Source organism: Dama dama, chromosome 21, assembly GCF_033118175.1.
Source record: "Dama dama isolate Ldn47 chromosome 21, ASM3311817v1, whole genome shotgun sequence".
NCBI classification, from domain to species: Eukaryota; Metazoa; Chordata; class Mammalia; order Artiodactyla; family Cervidae; genus Dama; species Dama dama.
In genome coordinates this window covers 10,023,639-10,043,377 of record NC_083701.1, presented here as the reverse complement: position 1 = coordinate 10,043,377, position 19,739 = coordinate 10,023,639, and the positions used below count along the sequence as shown (strand labels likewise).

Here is a 19,739-nt window from a genome sequence, read left to right as displayed (position 1 = left end):
GTGATGTGGTTAGTGTTCAAGAAACTTATAATAAGATGGTGGCATACAGGGAAAATTCTCGAAAGGTCTATTATCAGGATGGGATGGGTCAGTGGTCCTCAACTGTGAGTGATTTTTCCCACTCTAGGAACCATTTGTCAACCCTAGAGACATTCTTAGTTATCGCCAGTGGGGCAGGCCTATTGGTGTCTAGCAGGCAGAAATTAGGGATGCTGCTAATATTCTGCAGTACACAGAATAACTCCCACGGCAAGAATTATCTGGCCCAAAATGCCGGTAGTGCCAAGGTTAAGAACCCTGGCTAAGTTGTGCTGTGAGAAGAAACAGACACAGATTCTTAGTGATTTAAAACTGTAAAGACTTATTCGTTGCTCCAGCTAGCCGTGCATAACTTCACATCCTCCATGTTCTGGAGCCCATTCTGATGGAATAGCCATAGTCTAGAACGTTGCTCACTCTTCATTGGCCAGAACTAGTTGCAGAGTCCCTCCTAACCACCGAGAGGCCAGGAATTGCAATCCTTCTGTGTCCCAGAAAGAAAGCAAATTGCCATATTTGATTAACAGCATTAATTTATTGCCATGGAAGGCTACCTTGAAGTAGAGGAGTAGTCAGTAAGAAAGAAACCAGTGGTTTTCTTAGGCCATGCCACACAGCTTTTGGGATCTTAGTTCCCCAACCAGGGAGCACGCCCACGCCCAGAGCACAGAGTCTTAACCACTGGACCACCAGGAAAGTCCCAAGAAACCAGTTTCTTTATGTTTGCCCTCTTTTAGTTCATTCTTCATCCCTTCGGAAGAATAAAATCACAGTACAGTTGACCCTTGAACAACACTGGTTTGAACTGCATAGTTCCACTTAAAATGCAGATACTTTTCAATAAATATGTACCACGGTATTATGTGGTCTCCAGTTGGTTGAATCTGCAGATGCAGAACCATGGATCTGGAGGGCCAGTTAAAGTTGTAATGCAGATTTTTGACTGCAGAGGAGTTAGTGCCCCGAACTCCCAGGTTGTTCATAAGGTGAAGTTGCTCAGTCGTGTCCGACTCTTTGCAACCCCATTGACTGACAGTAGCCTACCAGGCTCCTCCGTCCATGGCATTTTCTAGGCAGGAATACTGGAGTGGGTTGCCATTTCCTTTGGTCAACTGCATATACAAAATGAAATTAGAAAGATAGAGTGTTGCCAGATTATGACGTGACTGACTGTGCCGTTAGGCTAATTCTAGACCTGAGCTCCCTGTTATTGGGAACCTTACAGGTGTGTCTGAATACTGATCTCCTTAGCTCTTCAGGTAGCTGGGTCTGGTCTTGGGCAGTCAGCTTACAGTGCAGGCAGCCTCTTCCACTGAGCTCTGTGTGCCTTACATGTACTATAATTTTGTGTATGCTTCGATGTGCAAAATCTTGGGAAGCTCAGCATTAGTCAGTAGGCTGGATTTGTTTTAAAATTGTAAGTTAGTCTGAAAAAGATTCATTTTAGAAGCAGCTCTACTGGCGGTATAAGAGGGAGTGCTGTTTTAGACCACTTCAGAAGCCATCCTCAAGTCTACATAAGACAAGATAAAAAATTCTGAAGGATGGCTCTCTTGAAAAATAAATGTGACAGTGTACAGATGAGGAAGGTTTTCTTAGAGACATTAAAATTGAGTTTAGAACATTTTTTTTAATTAATTGAAATTTTAATTGAAGCATAATTGCTTTACAGAATTTTGTTGTTTTCTGTCAAACCTCAACATGATAGAACATATTGAATAGAATTGATTAATACAAAATTGGAAAATTTCGACTGGACATGGAACTGGGGGTATGGAGGGCCAGCTTTGAAGTTCTGTACTGATTTTTGGCTCTTCAGGTGTCAGCGCCCCTACCTCCATGTCATTCAGGGGTCAACTGCATGAAACTGAGTCCATCAATTTTATTTTTTAAATCTATTAAAGTCTGAGAGCACACTGCTTTATATATTTAGTAAAAGCAAAAAAAGACAAACTCTCTTAATTTTCTGAAATTTTTTGAAATCTGAAATAACTGGAATTTATACATGGTACACCATTTCTAACTAGGAAATAATGGGGGAATTTTTTTTTTTTTAATTGTAGATGAAGATCGACTTTCTAGAAGGAAGAGTATTGTGGACACCGTATCCATTCAGGTGGATATTTTACCCAACAGCATTCCTTCTGATGATGTGGTAAGTTGCTGAAAGTTTATGACCAAGTACTGTCTTGAGATAGACATCAGTCAATTTGAAAGAGCTTTTTGCCCCTCTGCACTTTTAAGAGCAAATACAACTCTGAATTATTCCTAAATAAGCAAAATTGTTAATAGATGTTAATTTGATTTAGCTTTGAACTTGTAATTTACAATTTATTTTGCTGAATTCATTTCAGACACTTACAAAGATACATAAATTTAATATTAAGTGTTATGGTGTCACTCACATTGTAGTAAAAGAAACCATAGAACTAAGCTTTTTTAATAAGTAAGAACTTCTATAAGGCCTTTTATTAAATAAATAAGCCCTCTAATCCTATTTATTTTAGTGAGAATAAATGGGATTATATACTCTCAAGTGAAGCCAAATACCCACTACTTTTAGAAAGTTTAAAAATTTCACCTATGAGAGAATTTTTTTAATCATTTTGGAAAGTAAATATAACATTTAATTAAACTGTTAAACTGTATCAGTGACCTGTGTACTCTTGAAGGAGTTATTTGAAATATCATAGATTTAATGTTCTCCTCCTGTTTCAATAGAGCACAAGAGTGTACCCTCCTGAGTTATAGGAAGAAAAAGCAGCCAGTATTCTCTAGGACTTATCCACACAAATCAGCAGAGAATTTTTTGATAGTCAAGTAAAAGTGCCGATGTGCCAGCATGTCAAGTCAGCCTCCTCCTTGTGGTTTATCCATTGTTTGCTTCCTAGGTATTTCATTATTTCTCTTGGTACAGTATAAATGATTAAAAGAATATCCATATAAGAAAAGGGGAAGGAAATTGTCTGAATTTATGCTTTCTCAGCCTCCTCTCTCCCTCCTGCTTCCATTCCCTGTCAGTTAATTTGTCTGCAGGAATTAAAACTATTTGGTGGCCAGGGTACAGCCAATTAATTTATATCTTTCAAGCTTTTTAGCTCCCTCTTACGTAGAATTAATCAGTTTTATAAAGAAATTAACTTCAGAATATTGGAGTAGTTTGAATAAACTGTTGGTGTTCATTTTGGAACTTGGGGCCTCAAGGTTGGTTTAAGTTTTCTTACCAGTTTAAGACTCAAGAAAAATCATCTTCCCTAAATTTCACCTCTCCAAAGACATTTTAATTTTTACATGTTATTAGCAAGGAAGATGCCTTGCTAAGTCTATCTTTAATGATTATGAATTTGCTGATAATACCTTTTGAGGAAAGAAATTCATCCAAAGCCTTAATTTATATGTGTCAAGAGTGCAGTCTGTTATATTGACTGTAATTTTTCCCTTTGCCCTTTGTTAGCCATCTTTATTTCTCCTAAAAATACATATTTAGCACTTGAAACTGTTGCAGAGAGTCAGTTTATTTTAGTAAAATGAATTGAAAAGACATTTGCATGAAGACTTAGTATAGGAGGAAGATTCTTGAGCATGAATTTTACATTAAAAGTTCATTAATACATATGTTAAATTACTAAAGATCCTTTTGTTTTATCTTTGCTCTAAGTATAAATCCTAAGTCAAATACACCTCACCCTGAGTATTTGAAAAATTAAGTACAGTTTTTAGTTGAGCACATTGGAGTTTCAAACTCATTGTGGTACCTAATTTTGTGTGTTAGGAATGGTGGTTCAGATACCAGAAGACAGAATAACGGTACCTTTTAGGCTAAAACCAAGTAATTTCATTGTGTGGACAGGAGAGATTTTCATCAGTTAGGTATTCTCCAGTTAATGGTGTAACAAAATATCAAACTGAGAATACATATATTTGCTAACAGTGAATCAAATTAAAAACTGCTCATTTGAAAAATCATTATTTCATCAAAATTATGTGAAATTATATATACATAATCTCATATAGTCCTCAAATTATATTTGATACCTGCTTTTAGAGCTTGTAACTTTTTTATTGTTGTTTAGATGGAGATCATAGCAAAACTGTTGTTTTTCCCTAGTTATGGCTCAGCTTATTATTGATCTATTAAAATAAACTGGTCCATTGCGGTATGTCAGTTCTAACATTTGCAGTTCAAGGTTTAACCCATTGTGAATCCTTAGTGAACTTCTCCTAAAAATTGCCCTATATATGTATAAAGATACCTAAATTAAATTAAAGAATTAAAGAAGATAAGTGACTAAAATAGAATAGAGGCATATCTGCTTCCTGAAATTAAACGATCAGCTTGACTAATAGAATAAGACACCACAGACAAGACTGTGATCTCTGGAGCTTGCTGAGCCCCATCAGCATGACTGATACACATAAAGAATATAAGTAAAACCTGAAACCATGACTCAGTTCTTCTCTCAAAAAGATAATAGTCAGTGCTTGATTATTTGGGGGAACGGATGGGAAGTTAGACATGTTAAATTTGGAGTACAAATTAAATTTTTTATACAATATTAAGTCACTGATTGGCTGAGAAGGATTGTCACTTTTTCTAGGACAAATAGCAGATCTTTTATACATACATGCCTACTCCTGCCTTTCCCCCAAGTACAACTGAAGGAACCTCTGTGTGTGCTAACAGAACAAGAAGGCACTCATCAGTGAAAGTGATGTGACAGCCAGTCTGGTTGGGAAAGGCGTAGCAGATTTTACACAGGCTCAAGGGCACTGTACAGTCTAAGCGAGAGTTACAGGTCATACGTGAGGCCAAAGTCATAACGAGTAAAGGAATGTTGGAACTCCTCCAAGAGCCTACCTTTGTACCATTTCCCAATAACTGTAGCACAACCAGTGTTTTCTGTAGACTTGGAACAGACTGTGGTTTGCTTGAGCACCAAATGAAGTAGGTGGCTTGTATTTAGCAGCTACTTTGTATGAAAAATATGAATCATTAAACATTAGTATAAAGAAATTCCTCTTTTTTAAAAAAAAGAAAATTCACAAAAGGCAAAAGTGGGAGACAGAATTGAAGCCAAGTTATGGAACATTTCATCCCCAGGCGGAGGGCTTCATGTGTACTCCGATAGGAAATGGCAACACGTTGAGAGTTGGGCAGTGTCGTTGTCAGAGCTGGGCTTTCGTAAAAAGAATCTCAAACGTGTGACTAAGCTACATTGGAAAGAAGAGACTGGAGGTAGAGAGGCCAGACAGGAGACACACCTGTGGTAGTTTGCACTGAGGGTGAAGCGGGTCTGGGGTAGCCAGGCTGGAGACGAGGGAGAGGTCAGGGGAGCAGGAGGTGCCTCTCTTAGAGGCATGATGGAGAGTTATTAGATCAAGTCCTTTAGCTTTTCTCTTACCCATAATCAAACAGCTAATAGGTAAAGTTCTGTGTAACAAGGATCCTGGCCTTCTGGCTTCTCCTGTGTTCTTTCACCTGTGCTCTAATTGTTTCTCAAAAGTTGAAAAGTCTTAACCAGTTGTAAGAACAACTTTGAAGTGCTAGATTGCTTCTAGATCCAAATAATTAACCAGCCAGAGCCTAATCTTGTATATCTGCTCCAAATATCTAGAACAAAGCAACTGAAGATTTCCAAGTTTAATCTGACTTCAACTAGAAATATGAACCTTCAGTAGAAAAACTGAGGTAGTGAAACTTGCTGCTTGAATTCCACCCAAAGCCTTTGTGTTTCAGAAAAGCTAAGGTGCAAAGCATGAAGTCTTTTGCTTTCATTAATCTTTCTGCCTTAGACTTAGCAAAAGGAAGCTCATGAGCTAAAATTAGGGATAACCAGAGTCCAAGGCAAGTACTCATATATCATTTCTTAACTTTTATTGAGATACTATAGTAACTGGATATATTATTACTCCTGAAAATGTGTTAGTGCCACAAAAAGTATTCCTGACTTTTTATATAGCACAAACATGGCTCAAAACAGGAGAGATTTGAAAACTTAAAGGGTGTTTTCTGGAGAATCAGACTTGGTGGTTGACCTTAAAAGATCCAGAATATGATTATTTTAAGATGTTGGTTAACTGTACTCATTGAACACTTCCCAAAGTAGTGATTCTTGCTTTTAAACCATTCAGAGTTTCTGATTATTTCGTTTTTGATTTGTAAACATATATGTGATACCAAAATTATAGAGAGTATAGAATACTTAGTTCTCCTTTATTACACAGCAGAAGCTGTATTTATACATAATCTCTGCCTTGAATATTAGTTGGGTTGCCTTAAAGGGTGCTAGTTCTGCCAGCCCAGCATCAGCCTGCAACCTTGTTTGGGGAACCACTGTGGTGTGTGTGTGTTAGTCGCTCAGTCGTGTCCGACTCTTTGCAACCCCATGGACTGTAGCCCACCAAGCTCCTTTGTCCCTGGGATTCTCCAGGCAAGAATACTGGAGTGGGTTGCCATTGCCTTCTCCAAAAAGGCTGATGAAAGTGTGTAAAATCAAGATGATAACCGTACTTAGCAGCACGGTCGCAATAAAGCATCACCACTGTGGTAGCCTATTGTTAAAACCAAGGAAAACGTGATGATTATTTGATACTGTGGAGTATAATCATGAATCCTTCCAACACAAAGAAGAGAAAATATTTGTAAAAGGTCTTAGATGACTTGTAACTAGGTAAGGGTGTCATTTATATTGACCTTTCTTAACCCTTTATTTTACTTAAAATCACTTTTCTCTAGGTTAGTAACACTGAAGAAATCACCTTTGAAGCACTGAAGAAAGCAATTGGTAAGATTTTTGCTTGTTCAGTTCAGTTGCTCAGTCATGTCCGACTCTTTGAGACCCCATGAATCTTAGCATGCCAGGCCTCCCTGTCCATCACCAACTCCGGAGTCCACTCAAACTCAAGTTCATCGAGTCAGTGATGCCATCCAGCCATCTCATCCTCTGTCGTCCCCTTCTCCTCCTGCCCCCAATCCCTCCCAGCATCAGGGTCTTTTCCAGTGAGTCAACTCTTCGCATGAGGTGCCCAAAGTATTAGAGTTTCAGCTTCAGCATCAGTCCTGGGTGTGACCTTCCAATGAACACCCAGGACTGAACTCCTTTAGGATGGACTGGTTGGATCTCCTTGCAGTCCAAGGGACTCTCAAGAGTCTTCTCCACCACCACAGTTCAAAAGCATCAATTTTTCGGCGCTCAGCTTTCTTCACAGCCTGACTCTCACATCCATACATGACCACTGGAAAAACCATAGCCTTGACTAGACAGACCTTTGTTGGCAAAGTAATGTCTCTGCTTTTTAATATGCTATCTAGGTTGGTCATAACTTTCCTTCCAAGGAGTAAGCGTCTTTTAATTTCATGGCTGCAGTCACCATCTGCAGTGATTTTGGAGCCCAAAAAAATAAAGGCTGACACTGTTTCCACTGTTTCCCCATCTATTTGACATGAAGTGATGGGACCAGATGCCATGATCTTAGTATTCTGAATAATAAGCCAACTTTTTCACTCTCCTCTTTCACTTTCATCAAGAGGCTCTTTAGTTCTTCTTCCCTTTCTTCCATAAGGGTGGTGTCATCTGCATATCTGAGGTTATTGATATTTCTCCCGGCAGTCTTGATTCCAGCTTGTGCTTCCTCCAGCCCAGCGTTTCTCATGATGTACTCTGCATATAAGTTAAATAAGCAGGGTGACAATATACAGCCTTGATGTACTCCTTTTCCTTTTTGGAACCAGTCTGTTGTTCCATTTCCAGTTCTAAGTGTTGCTTCCTGACCTGCATATAGGCATATTTTGCTTGTTAACTTTCCTAGTATTTTACTAGCTTATCTTTATCTCGGTACTTGTTTAGATGCCAGAATTACCAGAGGCAACATGGCAAATGTATATACTGTTGATTTCTCTATAAATATAGTATCAGTTTATTAGGTTACATTCTTTAGCTTTTTGTGATTGTCCTGTCTTGTCCTGGATAATTATTTTCCTTTGTACAGACTGACTTTTCTAGAACTATGAAAGCGCATCACTGTTTATTTGAATGTCACCCTTATTTGGTGGCCAGCATTCAGGCTGCATGAATTTGTGAGAAGCAGTCAGTGTATTTCCTTTTATAAGAAATGGGCAGATGAAAATTCTGAAAATTATGTAGAGTTGTTTTTAGTAGGCATATAGCAGTGTAGTTAGAGGTATGTTTCCAATGGGGTAAGAGAAAGGACCTGGCAGAAGTTGTCAGTAGGCATTATCACGTTAGTTCTTGCTATTTCATCAGTGAGAACACTGAGGCAGAGAAGTTAACAACTCTCCTGAGACCACATAGCTAGTAAATACCAGAGCCAAATCTCATACCCATGTCTGGCTGACTCTGATCTTTACACTTATCTTTGCATAAAATAATATTCTTGATTTTTCTCCTTTCGCCTTTCTGGAAATAAATTTTATCTCATACACTTCGCCTCATCTAAAATTTTTTTGAATGATTCCTTCAATTAATTATTAATATAAATTCCTGGTGGCTAATTATGCTCTTATCTGAATTTATTTCTAATTGGTAAAGCAATAGAGTGTGGAAATTGACTTTCACTATAGAGAGTGGAAATTGGCTCTGATTTTAAGAAATATTAGAATAAGAACATCATTATCAAGGGACATGAAACACTCTGGTACCCATCATACGTGAAATAAAATCTGACCTTTTTCAGCTTAATCTTTTAGAGGATTTTTTTTCTTATTGTATTATGATATCAGATTTGTCAAAATAAAATTGAATTTACTAAGCAATTTTGAACACCTATTATGTACGAGATACTTGGAGACATTTAAATATTGATAAGGCATGTTGAGGAATTTACAGTTTGGCAGTGTTGTCAGAGTATCTTTGGTCCCTTGGAGCCCTAGGGGAGACTCTTTCAAGAGATCCTCAAGTCTAAAAGTATTTTCTGCGTAACAGTAGGACATAGTTTGCTTCTCTGCTACATGTACTAACATGAATGAAGGCAGTGGCCTCAGACTGGTCTGGTGGTCATCGCATTCTTTGATGCCACGCATTCCCAGTTATTTAGAGGATCTGCAGAAATCAGTGGAGCAGTATTCCAGATGACCATTGCATGATGTTACAGAATCATGCATGAGTAGAACTCTATTCAAAGTGTAAAACAGACCAATAAATGTTAATATAACCAATTGTAAAAAGTTCATTAATAAAGCTTCAGATTCCATATTGCAACTAACTTTTAAGAAACTACCACTTGTCATATTTTATTGTAGAAGAAATAGCTACAATTCTGTAAAAAGGCTATTGAATTACTCTTTCCCAACATATCAGTACATGCTTGTGTGAGTTTAGTTTTTTCTTTATATACTTCAACCAAAATAACATATTGCAATGCATTGAATGTTTGCAAATAGAATACAGCTGACTGCTATTAAGTCAGACATTAAAGGAATTTGCAAAAATATAAAACAGTGCCATTCTCTTCACTAAATTTTCACTTTAGAAAATATGGTTATTTTTTCATTAAACGTTTATGTTAATGTATAGTGGTTTGAATTTTTGATGAATTTAATGAATATTTTTAAAGTCTCATTTTTATATTATAATACAGAAATTATCAAGTAATGTAACACATAAAGGAGTCTTGAAAGCAGAAAGTTTGAGAACTGCTGGACAGATTTGCTGCCTGCAGGCCAAATTGGGTGGAAGCATTATTTTCAGAAATTGAATTTGAATAAAGACCAGAAATATATGCTCAGCTTGCCCAAGTCTGTTTTTCTTACTGCTTTTACTGAGCTAATTTAAAACATTTATGTCTCCTGCCTGACCTCTGGCACATTTAAGCTTGTGGCCCTGGGCCAATGAACGCCTGAGATGTAATCATAATTCTGTATTACATTCACTCAGAAGAAGTACATAAATTCTACAACTTTGTTAGCCTGGCACAATTTCAGAGGGGGGAAAAAAAAAAAAACTATTTCCTTTCTATATGCTACTTCCCATTTTTTAAACTAGCTAATTGTTACCTAGTCTGTGTACCTGAAGAGCAGCTTTGTTTTAAGAACCTTGAACAGAGTGTGTTTTGCCTTATGAAGTTGTTGACCCACTGGGTTGTTAAAGTAGACCATCAATAACTAAACCATTAATTAGCCTTCTTTCAAATTGTTAAGCAAATAGACACGGTTATTATATCAGTAGTATCAAAAAGACAGACCACTTATTGTTTTATTATCTTTGACCAGACCACACATCATTTTAAGATAAAAACAGTCCCTTTTCAAATTGTGGAAGATAAATGGAAAAGACTAAACCAATATGGTTCCACCATATCTATATTTCAGTCATGCCATTCATTATCAGATTTAGCAGACTTTTTATTTGGTACCTCATATGTGCAAGGGCATGGTTATAAATAAAATAATCATCCTTCAGGAAGGGCCTTGAAGTTGCTTGACTTGTAGGAAGTTGTGCTTCTGCTTTTTTTGGTAAGAGAGACAAAAGATAGTCTATGAATAAAAGGGTTTTGTGCGGTGTAATTTTGAAGTCTTTTGTGTGTGTGCTCTCTGGCCTCAACTAAGACATTTCAGGGGTGTTACACATTTTGCTTTTTTCCCTGAACAAGTAGTCCTGTAAATTATCCTTATTTTTTATGTATAGATCATTTGTTCTTAGGGTCGTTGGCAATGTTCTGTGAAATTCTGTATTCCTTTTAATGGTTTTTTTTTTTAAACATTTATATAGATACCAGTGGAATGGAAGAACAGGAAAAGGAAAAGAGGCGTCTAGTGATAGAGAAATTCCAGAAAGCACCTTTTGAAGAAATAGCAGCACAGTGTGAATCCAAAGTAAGTGAACACATAGTGAAGGCGGTGGGGATGGAGTTTGATTTTTGTTGAAGCTTTTCGTGGTAATTGATGGGTAGATTCCAAGCTTTAGGCAAGTCAGTAGAATCCACAAGGTAGTGGATTGGCTAGGGACCAAAAACTGAAGATGTAGCTATGAAGCCTTAAATAATTTCTTTGTGTGGTACAAGCTGATTGAAATGACAGATCCCAAATTAAACGTTAATGATTTTTGTTGCTTTGAAATTTTTTTTTGCAGTGGTTTTCAATGATTTTGCTGTAGGTATTTTGTTCTGTATGTGTATCAATTTATTTTTACCAGTGAGACTAGGAAAGGAATGAAGAAAAACTTTACATTAAATTCCAGTGTCTGAGAGAAAGCCAAGACAGTAAGCATTCTGCACCATCAGGTTAACAGTTGCAGTCGTGCTGCGTCCTTGTGTTCTTACATATGGGCACTGCGAGAGTAGTGGATCCATGGTTAACATTTGCTTTCTCTCCTTCGTAGGCAAATCTGCTTCATGATAGACTTGCTCAAATATTGGAACTAACCATACGGTAAGGGTTTTGGTACTACAAGATGAATAAAACAACAAACAGAAACTATTAGACCCCTATAAATTTCTAGCTTTTAAGTAATTCTGCTTTTCATTGAGAGTAAACCCAAGATCATATAGATATCTTTGCCTTAATAGTTTTTCTGTTTACTGGATAGTCTGATACCATTTCTTAACGTTTTTCTAGCTTTCCTTTTTAGATCACTTAATTCCTTTTAAAATGGTTCCAGAAAGACAGGGCTTTCCTGTTGGTTCAGTCGGTAAAGACTCCGCCTGCAATGCAGGAGACCTCAGTTCAGTCCCTGGATTGGAAAGATCCCCTGGAGAAGGAAATGGCAACCCACTCCAGTATTCTTGCCTGGAAAATCACATGGACAGAGGAGCCTGGCAGGCTACAGTCCATGGGTCGCAAAGAGTCAGACACGACTTAGCCACTAAACCACCTTATGGACATTTGAGTAATTGGAAGACTTATTCTAGTGATATGTTTAACAAGGTAGTTTCTCTCAGATTTAATCATTCTGACCAAAAAAACTACTGTTTTGTATGGTTCAACCTCATCGTTCTTCTGGGACCATAACAATTCTGCCTCTGCAGGTGGCTCACTTGAATGATCAAATGTCAGTTGAATTTTCCTAGGTTATGTCTGTTTGAGTCCTGTTACTAATTATAGTTGGCCCTCCATATCCATGGGTTCTGCATATTCAAATTCAACCAACAGTGGGGGGAAAAAATCCCAGGAAATTCCAAAAAGCAAAACTTGAATTTACTAAATGCCGACAACCACTTATGTAACATTTGCATGGTATTAGATATTATAAATAATCTAGATATGATGTAAACTATAAGGGAAGATGTGTTGTATAGGTCCCATGCCAATACTGCTCCATTTTATATAAGGGACTTGAGCACCAAGGTTTTGCTCTCTGTGGGTGGTCCTGAAACCAAAGCCCTGTGTACACCATTAAGCAATTGTATTTTATGCTCTGCAAACATAAGGTATTTAACACTGGTTATTCTGTGTCTGTTGTTAAGTAGTGAAGCCCATGAGAGAGGGAGGGAAAAACTCCAGGTTCTGTCTGAGGAGTGAGTTTGCACCTGTTCTTATGTTGACTCCGTGTGGAGACTGCTCTGTGTACACAGTGGCACAGTGAATGAGCCATGCATAGAAGCTACGCTTCTGAGATTTTTTTCCCTGCATGTTTCACATTTTCAGCTTGATTAAATTAGTTTTGTGTCAAACCTTGTAGCCTATAAATAGAATAAACGGGTAGATGCTCAGTTGACTTGCTTTTTTTCCCCCAGCCTTTTTACTGCCTTCCTATACAAGGCACCTTTTCATCAGTAGAACATCTCATTCCAGGCACTTACCGCCACGCCACCCCCTGCTAAACTGAGAATCGCTCCTGTAGAAAAGTTCAGAACAGAGACTCAGACTGAACTGTGCAGTGTGCTCCATACCTTAGACTCGGTGAAAATCGCTAGATGTGGGCACTTACACAGCCTACAAGTTTTCGTGCTTTTCTGTCTATAGGAAGGTGCGAGGGTCTGGGCTCATTGAAACTGCTCCTGGAATGTGCACCTTGGCCGTGGGGCCAGTGTCTAAAGAGCAGAATGCTTTGCATTTCTCCCCGTCCTGAATCCCCCTCAGGGCGCACAGCTGTGGGAAACAGCAGTGGCTGATGGCTTGACCTTGTAGAATGGGAATGGCAGGCAGCATTCCCTGTCTGCAACGCTTTTGTTGCCTCTTAGTTGTCATAGTAAATATCTACCTGCTTTGTATCTGTTGTTTTTGCTAATCCTCACCACAGTCCTGAAAAGTTAGGTAGATGCTGTGTTTTTTTATTTTCCAGGTAAAGACACTGAGGCTTAGAGAAGTAAAGTAACTTGCTGAAGTTTATCCAGCTAGTGAGTGGAAATAATCGAAATTCAAATCTATAACTCGTGTTCTTGACAAGAAATATTGCTAGAGACCTCTATGTTACATTTAATCCCACTATCATAACTCTGTGGATTTAGTATTTTAGAATAAGTATTATGACTAACTCTCTTTCATTGGTACTGCAACTAATAATTTGCATTTATTAAATCTTATTGCTACTAGTTATTTATTGAAAACTTGTGGTATTCTAGGCACTCTGCTGAGTACATTCTTCTATGTAGTATTTACAGCACATTTAAAAAATATATAATGATTATTTTTACTTTACACATGTAGAAGCAGATTCAGGTAGATGTTCGGTAATTATCCAAGGTCACCTAGTTAGGAAGTAGCAGTCCTGCGTAGTTTACATGATGCAGAGAAATGAAGCAGGCTTCTTAGTGTATCTTCAGGTTTTCCGTTTCTATCTGATACGTTTCCTCCTGTTAATTTGCCTCACTCTAACTACCAGATAGGCTGCCCTGGTGGCTCAGTGGTAAAGAATCCACCTGCTAATGCAGGAGACATGCGATCGACCCCTGGGTTGGGACGATCCCCTGGAGAAGGAAATGACAACCCACTCCAGTATTCTTGCCTGAGAAATCCCAGGGGAGCCTGGCGAGCTACAGTCCATGGGCTCACAAAGAGTCAGACACAACTTAGCACTAAACAACAACAACCAACTACCAGATAGAAAAGTGAGTTTGTGTTCGTGAGAAAAGAAACAGAATAAGCAATATTATACCTCAGTTTCCCGTGTTCCTTCATTCATTTTGACCTTAGTACAGTAAGGAAAAGAAATGACAAGAAATGCAAAGAAGCAGAAAAATACAGTAAGAATAAGCAGCCCCACAGATCAGTTATTGGAATGAGTAGATAATGATCTTAAAAGAACACACACATATCAAAGAATTTAAAGGAAAAAAATAATGTATATTTTAGGAGAGAACTGGAAACTCTGAAAAAGAAACAAATTGTAGTTCAAGAACTGGGTGATAACAGTATCTGGAAGAAGAAAAAATGTCATTGGATGAACTTAATAGTATATTGGACATTATATAGAAGAGTCTGCATATATTGCTCATAGGAGTATAAAATGGTACAAACACTTCGCAAAACTTACAAAGAAGTTTCAGTGTCTTATGAAGTTAAACATATACCTGCTTTTGATCCTGTAATCCCATTTCTCAATATTTCCCAGAGAAATTAAAATGTTAGAATGTTTTAGCAGCTTTTTTCTTAATTACGAGATATCCGTGAACAGGAGAATGGAGAGATAGTAGACAAATAGTGGTGCTCTTGACACAGTGAAATATTATTCAGCAGTAAAAAGGAACACATTTGGGGGGTAAACTTTAAAAATACATCAAGCAAAATAAATCAGACATAAAAGAATATATCTTGTATTGACCCTTTCTGTGGCTATATGGACCATTTGTATGCAATTCAAGAATGCGGGACCCCAATCTTCAGCGATAGAGATCAGAACACAGTCAGTGTTGGAGATGTGTGAGCATGTGGAGTAAAGAGAAATAGATTGGAGACACCAGGGAACGTCTTTGAATGGTGAAAAGTGTCATCTTTATCTGTGGTAGAGATAAGAGTTAAGTAACAAATCGAGGAAAAGTGTTTGTATCATATGGCAAAAGATCAGTTTCCCAAATTGATAAGAGAAAAATGAATAGAAATACAGGCAGTAGACTCAAATAGACAATTCATTTTCAAAGAAACACAAAATGAATACTAAGTATGTCCCATTAGTAGTAACCCAAAATGTGAAAATAAAAATAGAATGAATTCCCTTTTGCCTACCAGAGTGCCAAAGATGAGAACAAGAAAGAACGATTATACCCAATATTTATAGTGGTGTAAGAGAATGGTGCAGCCAGATGTTGAAAGTATGAATTGTGGGGATTCTGACAGTGTGTACCCATCTCAAAATTGTGAATCTACTTTGATCCAGAAACTCTATGTGTAAGACTGTAAACCAAGAAGGCAGGATAAAATTATGTATATGTAAGAATAGACCTGTCAGCCTTATTTATAATAATGAAAAATGGAAATGAATGTACTATCTGCCCATGGAAATAAATTAATCATAATATATCTATATATTGAAATACCATGCTGTGGTCATCAAAAAAGGTTAATATATATATATATTAATACTAAAAGAATTTTTACTACTGAAACAAAGCAAGCTTACATGAATGGATATGATGTAATCCCATTGTTTAAATTACATATATTCAGAGGAGAAGGTCTAGTTCAGGCTTAGAAACAGCTTAGTTCCACTGTGATCTTTGCGCCATGCCCCCTTGCAGCTGGCCCGCACCTCCGTCACACTGGTCCCGGTGATGACAGAGCCTTACCCTGCTGTTGGCAGGTGGTGATGGGGATGCTGTGTGGAGTGAACAGCTTTTCCACGGACCTGTTGACAGAGCCTCGTTCTTCTCTTACAGTCCTCCTCCCAGTCCGTCGGGAACGCTGACCATTACTTCTGGGCACGCCCAATACCAGTCTGTCCCAGTCTACGAGATGAAGTTTCCAGATCTGTGTGTGTACTGAGTGGCTCATGAAAGACCTCAGCAAAAAGCCTAAAAACTCAGGCCAAGCTGATGTTTCAGGGTTTACTTTACTGAAAATTATCATGGAATTTATCTTTAACCAAATGCTTGGCATACCAGGTTAGAAATTTTGTAGCTATTATGATTTAGAGTACTTCTGAAGATGGGTTTATGCCATGTTAATTTTTTATTTTTAGTACCTGTTGGCTTTTAAAATTGAACATATATTGGTCTCACATTAATTCATTGTTAAATAGTATATTTAAAGCCTTTCACAAACATATAGTTAAAAAGTTAAGCCTTCCAGAGTTGAAGATGTATGAAGTGTCTAGTGTATTTCTTAAACATCTAGGCAACTGCTTAAAATTAGAACTGCTTTTGTTTTTGTCTGCAAAAGCGAAAACATACAAATATATTAATCTTGGGGCTGTAAAACTGTCCTGTGGCTTTTTGTCCCCATGTTTTGGATGTTGTGATCGGCATCCTTCTGTTCGTTCACTTCAATAGTATGTGACTGTCATTCCTCAACTTGTCTATGGTAATAACATTTGCTGAGTAATAGTCCTAGAATATGACCCCAAAATCTCCATACGTCTAAGTGTCTGGTTCTTGTAATACTGTGTTTTCTGCCAAAAGTTTGATCATTCTACTTGAGAGTCTTAGAACTTAACCTTGGAGTACCAAATTGTGCAATATTTTTTACATCATAAGATGTATTTAGTTTACAGACTATACTTTGAAATTATAGTAGTATTTTTGCTGTGGCTCCATTAATTAAATGAGCTATATATTTAGTATAGGAAAAAAAGACATTTAAAACAGCTACTAGTTCACCTGTGAAGAGTGTGTACATTTTAATTTCTCCTGAGAAAATTTACATTTTTATATGGTGCATTGTTTTAAATCCTACAGTCAAAAAAATGCCCCAAATGGAGTTTTAGCTTGTAAGATTTGAACTGTAGCTTATATGCATTTCTGTTTAGGATTCATGATATTACATTTGAAAAGAGTGCCTATGGGTTTAGCCATTAAGTGTGCTAAAAGGTTGTCAGTTTAAGCTCGTGTTGATTTAATAAGCTACCAGGATTACATGTGCTGACAAACACACAGTGTTTTCTTAAAATTATGTACATTTTAGTGAATTCCATCACACAGCAAAAATGAACAACTTTCTTTGCAGCTCTTATACAATTATTTTAGGACATTTTTATAAAATAGTCTGTTTATAATTCTACCTTTTCAGGTTTTTGATTCCTTTTTACATCAAACAATATACATATCACAGATTATGACCCAAAAAACAATTGAATTTTAGCTTTAGCTTTTGTTTAAAAAATCGCAGTGAAGAATGACTTTGTGTTTACGATTATTTGGGCACTTTCAGTAGAAACAAGATAGAACAAGTATACTCGAAATTTTTTTGAATATTTAAACCAAAGTACAGCATTCTTGAAACATCTTGCAAAAGATTCTAGTCTTTGAAACCTGTCAAGCATCCTTGGTGGTTTTTTCAATGTAGAGAAACAAGACATTGTTTTCCAAATAATAGTGCGGTCACCACTGGGCTTAAATGGCCCTATTGCAGCTATCACTATAACTTTAGCTCCTGACCAGGTAAAAACGTTTCAGCATTTAATAGGCCAATTTTTATGTTTTTCTTCATTTTTCCTTTTTTTTTTCTGTATTTTTAAAGAAAGATATTAACTTGATTGTGAAAAATCTAAGCAGGGGGACATGCAAAAACAATCATCATCCACTTGGATGTCATTTTATAGATTAACACTGTGTGCTTTTGTATGAAAAATATATATAATTTAATAGTATAAGAAAAGAAGATATATATTCATTTGCACTCATGCAAAACAAACTTTGCTGGACAAAATTTCACGTTTCTCTGTGATTTAAAAATGCATGTATAGCATGTGAAGGAAAATCATTTCAGTTAATGTTTATCACATTTTTCTTGTGGTCTGTTTGTAAACAGTTGATTTGGGTTGGGGGCGGATTTTCTTGTTGTAGTTGTTTTTAAATCACAGTAGACTTCTCTATATGCTAGATTACTGAACTGCTCTCATTAACGATTCGTAAGAAATGTGGGTTCTTGTCCTTGGCTTGCTGTCCCTTCCAGGAGATTGCAGGAGATCATGCAAGTCATAGGTATGCGTGCTATTTTAGTATAGCCGGTTTGGGTACTGAACGTTTAGGATGTATTGAAGTTCACTGTATTGCTATATTTTTGTAGATATTTAAAACTCAATAAAAACAGTTCATCGTTCTCTCTCTGCTGTATACTGTTGCTTATTTCATTCATTTTTTCCCTTGACATTGAATAGTTAACATTTAAATGTTCCTTCTAGACTTGTATTGTCTGCTTTATATATAGAGTCATTGGAATTGACCTGAATACACACACGCAGGCACACACGTGCACACACACACACGCGTGCACACACACACTCTTCCTTAATGGTTCTGAATTCATTTTCTTTAAGAATCTTAATTCTGTACTTTACCAGTAGTTAACTTCCTCACAGCATTTTTTCTTCTGCCTGTCTGAAAAGGGGACTAATTTGTTTTATTTGTGCCAATGTATGTACTAAATGTAATTGAGTACAAATGTAAATTAACTGAGTTTTTTGTAATGTAAAAATTCACTGTGCAATTCATACGTAAGCAATAAAACAAAATCTAATAACTTCTGTATAATAGCCATTCTTATAATAGCTATCCCATTTATTAAACTTATCCACTGTTTGGATTCTGTTAAGAATGAAGTGCTTTAGTAAAAAATCAAGTTGCCAGATGGAGTCCTCCTCACATACTGGGAAGAATCAGCTTCGTAGCTGCAGTCGTGAACAGACGTGGCTGAGATGAAGCTCTCAGCGTGTGCCCGGAGAGCACCGTCGCCGCGTCTGCATCAGTCTTCGTGTCTGTATTTCCAGCCCCACCCTCTGCTGTATAAACCCCACAAGCCTTTCTCTCAAAAAGCATAGCTCCTCTCCAGCACCCTCCGCCATCTGACCTGCTCTCCTGCCCCCGTGGAGCCGTGCACCACAGCCCGTGGGCTTCAGGGTCTTCCTGAGGGGTGCGGTGCAGCGGCAGGAAGCCCAGGCTCTGGGTTCAGATCCCACACTGCCACTTCCTAGCCGAGCGGCCTTCGGGAAGTGGCTCAGCTTTGAGCTTTGAAGTTTGTAAAATGCAGCTCTTAGAGTTCTGCCCCTCAGAGCTTATCTGTTGAGGGGTAAGTGAATCACTAAGAAGAAGTTTGTCATGTCACGCCAACATGGCACAGAGTAGTCACTGAGTCTGTTTATCATGAGTGATCCTTGCATTCGCTGTGCAGAGGGTCTTATTCACTATTCAGGGATAAATTGATCTGGAATAAAAAGGAACTATTTATAGGAATCAAGCCCCGGAAAAGGCAATAGGGTAACTGAACCCAGAACAGAGGAGAGATGGAGGGATTGACCTTTGATATGGATAAGGAACCCTGTTTTTCATCGTAACAAGAAGGAAGACAAAGACCACCAATAATTCTGTAGCTTTGGTGGCAGGAAGATCAAGGCTTCCCACTGGAAAACTTCAATTTTCTCAACGGAGTATTAGGTGAGGCCCTTGTTAAGACAACTGGCCATACACCTTGCATTCCTGCATGTCTTGTGAACCAGGACACTAACCACCTTTATTCTGGACTACCTCTCTGAGATTGTATACAGCATACAGACTTATAACAGAGATGGCAGGCACCCATCCGGTGATCTCCCTGGAAGGCAGGAGAGGATATCAACTGTCGGCTTGGCACCGCGATTTCCTAAGGTGTTCTACCC

At 37.7% G+C, this 19,739-nt stretch overlaps 1 protein-coding gene across 2 annotated transcripts in view; it reads left to right on the top strand.

The window, feature by feature from the left end:
- Window positions 1–18,201, top strand: part of EFR3A (EFR3 homolog A) — a 78,203-nt gene extending 60,002 nt beyond the window's left edge. For both annotated transcript variants that reach the window (XM_061123180.1, XM_061123181.1), the window contains 5 exons: window positions 2,103–2,194; window positions 6,776–6,824; window positions 10,767–10,870; window positions 11,376–11,425; window positions 15,808–18,201. In XM_061123180.1, coding sequence (XP_060979163.1) covers window positions 2,103–2,194; window positions 6,776–6,824; window positions 10,767–10,870; window positions 11,376–11,425; window positions 15,808–15,913 — 401 coding nt within the window. In that variant the 3' untranslated portion in view covers window positions 15,914–18,201. The remainder of the gene's footprint in view (window positions 1–2,102; window positions 2,195–6,775; window positions 6,825–10,766; window positions 10,871–11,375; window positions 11,426–15,807) is intronic.
- Window positions 18,202–19,739: the final 1,538 nt, after the last annotated feature.